The sequence below is a fragment of the Orbicella franksi genome, chromosome 4 (genome assembly GCF_964199315.1).
Source record: "Orbicella franksi chromosome 4, jaOrbFran1.1, whole genome shotgun sequence".
NCBI classification, from domain to species: domain Eukaryota; kingdom Metazoa; phylum Cnidaria; class Anthozoa; order Scleractinia; family Merulinidae; genus Orbicella; species Orbicella franksi.
In genome coordinates this window covers 10,312,540-10,319,800 of record NC_138148.1, presented here as the reverse complement: position 1 = coordinate 10,319,800, position 7,261 = coordinate 10,312,540, and the positions used below count along the sequence as shown (strand labels likewise).

General features: G+C 37.7%; 1 protein-coding gene across 2 annotated transcripts in view; it reads left to right on the top strand.

The window, feature by feature from the left end:
* Window positions 1-5,298, top strand: part of LOC145483367 (uncharacterized) — a 15,538-nt gene extending 10,240 nt beyond the window's left edge. For both annotated transcript variants that reach the window (XM_081461869.1, XM_081461868.1), the window contains exons 2-3: window positions 590-921; window positions 3,531-5,298. In XM_081461869.1, coding sequence (XP_081317995.1) covers window positions 591-921; window positions 3,531-4,546 — 1,347 coding nt within the window. In that variant the 5' untranslated portion in view covers window position 590 and the 3' untranslated portion in view covers window positions 4,547-5,298. The remainder of the gene's footprint in view (window positions 1-589; window positions 922-3,530) is intronic.
* The last annotated feature ends 1,963 nt before the right edge of the window (window positions 5,299-7,261 follow it).

Genomic DNA, 7,261 nt, shown 5'->3' with positions numbered 1-7,261 from the left:
CTCCAGTTCAAAGTTTCCTGTTAAAAAAAACAACTTGTTATGTAAAAGTTGCTGCAATGAACTAAAATTCGTCACAGCTGAACGCTAATCAATAGTGTTATAATTAAGTTATCACGCACGGTCTTAGTGGGTCACACGCAGTAGTCTGACGGTCTTGCGGACGGGGGAGTGATATGAACACGAAATAAACTTTAACGGAACCTTTCCCATCAGTTGCCTTGTGTGATTCTAGTTAACTGGTAATTAACACTGCCCAAACCAGCTTGAATCGTTACAAAATTCATCTAGTAACTTTACTCGGCGATACTAGCATTGACAAGCCTCGTGCCCAAGTTCAAGTTCAGGAAGCAGACCGGGCTTTCCACTACAAAGCTATTTAGAAATCCTCACTTCTGATTGGTCCAGGTTTATTGCGCCATTGTTATCAACCAATCAGCGCGCGATTTGCAATATACAGCCAGCTGCCCGGACCTGGAGCTGTTAACTTATGTCATAAAGCATTACGAGAATTTCCCATGCGGTCGTAGCAAGGCCTGAAACAACGGCCAGTCGACCTTTGTGACGGGAATTTTCGTCATTATTTCCTCAGAATGAAGAAAACGAAGTACTACAGCCTCGATGAGGTGAAGCAGCACAACCGTAAAGGCGATTATTGGATAGTTATCGACGGCGGAGTTTATGATTTGAGCCGGTGGGCTTCACATCATCCTGGTGGAGAACTACCAATAAGATATATGGCTGGTCATGACTGTACGGATGTGTTCAAAGCCTTTCATCTATCGTGGGTTACTGAGAAGAAGCTGCCTGCCTTTAAGATCGGCGAAGTCAAAAACGAATGCGAAAAGACGGTACAGGAGTGTAGTTTGGTCAAAGACTTCCAAAAAGTACGAGAGGAGATTGAGCGCGGTCTTGACACCAACTGTAAGTTGATCTTTTGTCACTAGCTTTTCATGCATTCACTAGCAATTTAGAGTTTTCTTGACGCTGTAGTTGACTTTTACCCAAGCCTGATGTTTGAAGATGAAACATTTTTCACACCTAGGTACGAATTACGAATTTACCGGTACGAACCACCCCCCGGCACGATCCTTTCGAGAATTTTTTTTCAGCGAGATGGGAAATGATGAAATGTCACTCTCCTTTATTGAGAAATTGTATACCTCACAGATCAAATCACGGGAGAATCTAATTTTTCACAACCTCCGTCCTTGATTTGTAATTTATATTATTTTTGACTATTTGCAATGCATAAAATGGCTTCCTTCTTTTCAGCTTTCAAGTTTCAGTTTGAGTCTTTGCTGTATAAACGCCGGCGGCAAGCGATAAAATCGCGCCATATCAAGGGAACAAATACGACGGTTTCATGTTTTTGGGAGTGGTTGTGCAGCTATTTCGTTTTATTATTTGAATTATCAATAAACAAACTCATGTTAAAAGCACTGCAGTTGTGTCGAGATTATTTACACAATTTTTTAATTTTTCGGTTTTGATCGTCAGTAACTTACATGTATTAGATGGACTAAGAGGCGGTGGTTAATTTTTAACAACCGACCCGAAAAATTGAAGATTAAGTCAAGTCTCTTTTTTTTTATCCGCTTACATGCTAAAGTAGATTTGAGGCCGTTTTTGCCATTCTCCAAGACTTGCTTGCTTTCATCTCATTTTGCAAATTTCATTTCTGCGGTGTGTTGACATAATAAGCTTACATTCAATCATGCAGAAAAAACCGAGTGCCAAAAAAAACTAAACTTGATTAATATAATTTCATTTGAGAAAAATCTTTGTTTGTGACTGTCATATGCTTAAAAATTATGTTGCATATGTCATCTTGCATATGATTTGGGATGAATTACATGTACATTTACATTTAAATTACTAGTAGTTTTTAAGACATTGGCAAGTGAAATTTGCATATTTTTTCCATAAATTATAAAAAAAGTTGGTGATTAAACTGGCTTCAATTCTGTCATGTTGTTGGAGTTATAATTGATTTGGTCAGGCTGAAGATATTTTCCGTGATAAACCTTATTATTATATAAACACCTATGAAATACCAGGTGAGCTTTGTGCAAAAACATGATATCTTCCATGTTATTTTCACGTGTGAAAAGATCACCATCACTATGGTTACATAATAAATCCCTTTAATTGCACTTAAATGTGTTGATGTATGATCGAAACATCATTGGGTCTTTCTCAGATATCTTTGGCAATCTTTAGTTATCTTCAGAAATCTTCGGTAATCTTCGGAAATTTTCGGAAATGTTCGTCTGGCCTTCTGGAAATCTTTTGGAGAATCTTCAGAAATTTTGGGAAATTGTGCGGAAATCATCGGAAAATCGTCAAAAACGTCGTCATTAGTATGTTTATATAATCGACATAATACATGGTTGCTTGTAGATACGGAGTTTTTCTTCTCGTGTTCAACTTGATATCTCGCTCATTTGCTGCGCTCACTCTTGAGATGAGATATCAAGTTGAACACTATTAGAGAAATTCCATATCTATGTGTGCGTATGTATTATTCTCTACTTAATAATGGCAATGTCCATAAATATTAAAAGCTAGCTTGTGACAAATATTCCAAATCAAAAAGTTGCACAATTTTGTCTGTGCTCCCTACTTCCTTTTGAAACATTTGGAAAAACTGTTTTAAGGTGATGTGCTAAAGTCATGAAATTAACTTCAGCTCGAGGTTCTTTTCACCACACTGAATTTTAGAAGAATTTTCAATTAAAGTCAGATATCAGTAAAGAAAAGCTACAGGAAAATTGTCTTATGAGCAGAAATCTTCTGTGTTCTTGTCAATACTTCACATGTAAAAATTCAAATTTGTAGATTTCCTCTACAGCGATATGTAAAATTCCAGGCAATACCCAGACTACCATTTGGTCTTGTTGCGTAAGCTTGACGCTTTCATCCCACAACCCTTCTCAAAACAGCTTTATATTTTTTATTATCATTAGTGCAAGGATTCATCCATAATGATAGAAGCATACATCTCATGAGCCATGAAAAAAACATGTGCAAAAGTTATTACAAATTCTTATCTAGTTCCAGACAACTTCAGTTCCACCACGTACAAAGAGATGTGCAGCACCAGAAAGTAACCATACTCCCCCCACAGAAGGGATGGGAATTTCCTGGGGGGTGGGGGGTTCTCTAAGACCAAAAAATTGAAAGAAATGTATCAAGTTTAATTGGAATTTCCAGAGGGATGGGGGGGTCTTGGAAAAAATCCCTTCTGTGGGGGAGGTATGGATATTCTCTGGAACTACACATCTCATAACACCTTTTCCCTCATCTAAGAATTCGCTGAGAATCCTGATTACATTGCATTATGTCTGTAAATTCTCTTCTGTGTGTTTTAAGAACCATTTCTTAGAAGACAGAAATGATCCCTAGACACTTCTAGAAGTTCTAAGAGTATCATGTAGAACCCCCAGCCCATCTGAAAAAAATTGCACTTCCTTTTCTTCTTGTAAACATGTATTTATTTATTTATTTATTTTTCATTTTTGTTACAACAGATTGGTTCTACGTTGGACATGGAATCAATTTGAGCGTCATATTTGCTCTGCTCATTTATGGTGTTGTTTTCAGCAACAATGTTTACATACAAGTAGCCTCGTCCATATCCATGGCAGTGTTTTGGCAACAAATGGCTTTTATTGGACATGACATTGGTCACACTGCCGTCACTCATGATTTGAAGACAGACAGTAATATAGGCATTTTTGTTGGCAACATGACTACAGGAATCAGCATTGCATGGTGGAAGAAAAGCCACAATGCTCATCACATTGTGACAAACTCAGTTGAGTTTGATCCAGATATTCAGCACCTTCCTGTACTAGCCATTACAGACAAGTTTTTTCAGTCAGTGAGGTCAATGTACCATGAGAAGATTCTCTACTTTGATGGGCTGGCCAAGTTCTTTGTTTCTTACCAGCACTGGCTGTATTACTTGATAATGGGTCTTGCACGGTATAATTTGTACGCACAGAGCTTTCTGTTGGTGTTTTCATTACCCAGGGGACAAAATAAATATTTTGAAGTATTTGGCTTGGTGTTCTTTTGGACTTGGTATATTTACCTCTGCTCATTCCTACCAAGTTGGACTTCCTTGTTCATCTTTGTATTTGTGGCACATTTCCTCGCTGGAATCCTTCACATTCAGATCACCCTGAGTCACTTCTCGATGGAAACCTATCATGGTCACCCTCTAGATGCTTTCAAGAGCAGTGAATTCCTCCTTTCTCAACTGGCAACAACTATGGACATTGAGTGCTACCCATGGCTGGACTTCATCCATGGCGGTCTGCAATTCCAAATTGAGCATCACCTTTTCCCACGCCTGCCACGTCACAGGCTACGTGAGGCGAAGGTCAAAATCCAGGAGCTTTGTAAGAAGCACAACATCACCTACAGGTCCAAAACATTCTTAGAGGCTAACATAGAAATTATCCAGAAACTTAGGGAGACTGCTAAGAAAGCCCAGTGTATTTCCCCCATCATTTGGGAAGGGATTCATGCTATTGGTTAGATAAATTGACACAATCTTACTCTAACTTGCTGACAAAGGGGGATCTCAAATTTCTTTCTCGAAGCATATTGCTAATATTTGAAGGGTCATCAGAATTCACTGGTTATTTACATTACTTATTCAAGAAATACTTTGAGTTCTTTTTCAAATGACTTGTACTATATTTATACTGCATTCAATTTTTGTTGGAGCAAATTCTAAGCATGACCTAGCAAGAGAGAAACCGAGCTGTGGTTACAAAACTATTGCTGTATGTGTATAAATTTGCTTTCAGGTTAGGTCTGATTTCTAGGTCTCAGTATCTTGAATATTTGAACAATAATTATTAGATATTATGCTCAGGTAAGTCTGGTTTTCAAAGGAGAACATTGTTATGAATTATTAGTAGTAATTTAGAGATTATTATGAGGTAAACCAAAGAGATATATCTAAGCCAAATATATACACAATTAGATATTCTGTACAAAATGTATCAACTCAAACCTCATTAATATGGACACAACAGTGACCACAGAAGGTGTCTATTTAATGAAGTATCTGTATAAAACCAGTTAAGGTGGCTCCCTATAGTTTTATGATTGTAAGCACCCTGATGAAAAAAGCTAAAGTAATCTGTGTGTGCTTGAAGGAAAATATCAGTGTTTTTTGACATTTTATAATGTCAACATGAGCACAGAAACCAAAATTTTCTTGCTTTTCTGAAATTCTGTAAAATTTGGCATACTGTTAATAAAGATTTTATTTTAGTTGGAGCTCTTTTTTCAGGGAAATCTATGGGACCAGTTTTCCCACAGCGGTAGCAGAAGTAAATTCGCAAAAATCGGAAAAAAAACTGCCTGTACAAGCCCTACTTTTTTCATGTTTAAAATTTTTATGCCTCTGGATTCAGTGTCCTGTGAAATTTTGGAACATTTCACTGAAGGAAATTCAGGAAAATCAAAAATAAAGGCACAAATTGGCAAAAACACATTTGTTTGGGCATTTATAATTCAAGGCTAAAAGCTGAAATTTCATCATTGCTTATTTTATGTAAAAAGTTTGAGACAAATGAAAAGACAGCTTTCAAAGTACAACACTGGCGTGTGATGTGATAAATGATTACCCTGTGGAGCCACCTTAATTAAGTAGAAGATGTACTACATTTAGCTTGGGGAAATACCTGGCTAGGTTGGGGGGTAGGGGGCACTCTATTCAGGTATTTTAGTGATTGGGAAAAGTAAATGAGGCTTAAATAACTGGTGGACCCAAAATTTTCCTTTTAGGCCAAAACCATGGAAACCAAAAAATCACCAATGACGCAGAGTTTAACCCCAAAATGTCCTTCTGTGAAAATCTTGGGTTAACCTTTTTGGTGACCACAAAATAGTCTTTACAAAAATTTTTCTCTCAAAAAGCCACTTAAAAAAGTTATCACAAAATTTCTAACTCCACCTTAAGTCCTCAGTTTGGTAATTCCAACACTAAATATGCCTTTGAACCTCCCAGTCCATCAGTCACTATTATATTTTATATTCATTATTACAGGTGGCGAATGGTCCTTAAAAGACCATGGGTCTCGCAAACTTTTCATCAAATTTCCCAGGCCTCGCAGTCTTTTTTATGGTGGTTATGTGCATTTTGCAGTCTGGATTTTTCACAAAGCTGTCTTGCAGTCTTGACTTTTAGCAAGCCTATAAAGTCTTGCAGGGCCGGTATGTTTTTTTTTTTTCTATAAATGATGTCTAAACATTTTAGCTCACATTTAAAACACTTTGAAGTCTTGGCCTTGCAATTGAAGAAGTCAAAATGTCTTGGACTCACAAAGAAAAACACCAGTCTTGCCTTCTTGTAAAGTCTCGCATTAATTACCATTCACCACCCCTATTATTGTTTGCTTCCATTGGCCCTGAAAAGCCTCATTGGAGGAGTGGTCAAGTAAGATAGTACCATCCCCAAGGGACGAATCCAAGGGGTTGTGTGTGTCAAGCAAGTGCTAGTAAACTACAGTTAGACTCTACATAAATTTAAGAAATAGAAAATGATTGGTGCAAACAAAAGCACATCTCACTCTCAGACTGATTCACTGGAACATGATAAAGGAAATGTTTAAACGTAGAGCTGAGAAAATGCAGAAGCAAAACAGACTTGAGTTACATTTGACATTGAAAAAGGAAACGCTCAAAACTAGTTTTATTTCATAGCAGCTGTCCAAAACTTTTACAGGTATTGAAAAAGTCATTCTTCCTGTCTTGGTGATAGATGGAGTAGGTTAAGTTTGAAACTCAGGAACAAACAGTATGCCAAGGTTGGGTGTGAAGCATCGAGAGGCTGACGGTTGCCCCAAAGGTTTTAAGTACCGGTAGGTGGCCTTAGTTTTGGAGTAGACAGCTGAGTTTGCTATCATTGCTAAGGAATTTGAAGAACAGTTCAGCTGAGTAATTGGCTGAAATCATAAAGTAGATGATGATTTTCATCGGCAACCAGCAGCCTGCTTTTGACAGCCCTGTAGAAGTTTAGGTTGAGTGACTGTAAATAGTTCAGGGGTGGATACAGGATTGTAGAGACAGAGGTTCAAGATACAAACTGCCAAAGGCAATCCCCTCTCAGGGGTTGGGGGCATCCTTACTGTAAAATTTTTAATTGAGGTCCTTGGAGATTTCCTGCATTCTGAGGCGGATGTTATTATTATTTTGAAGTTAGGGGGCTCAACCAAACCCTCTGAACTCTCCTAGATCT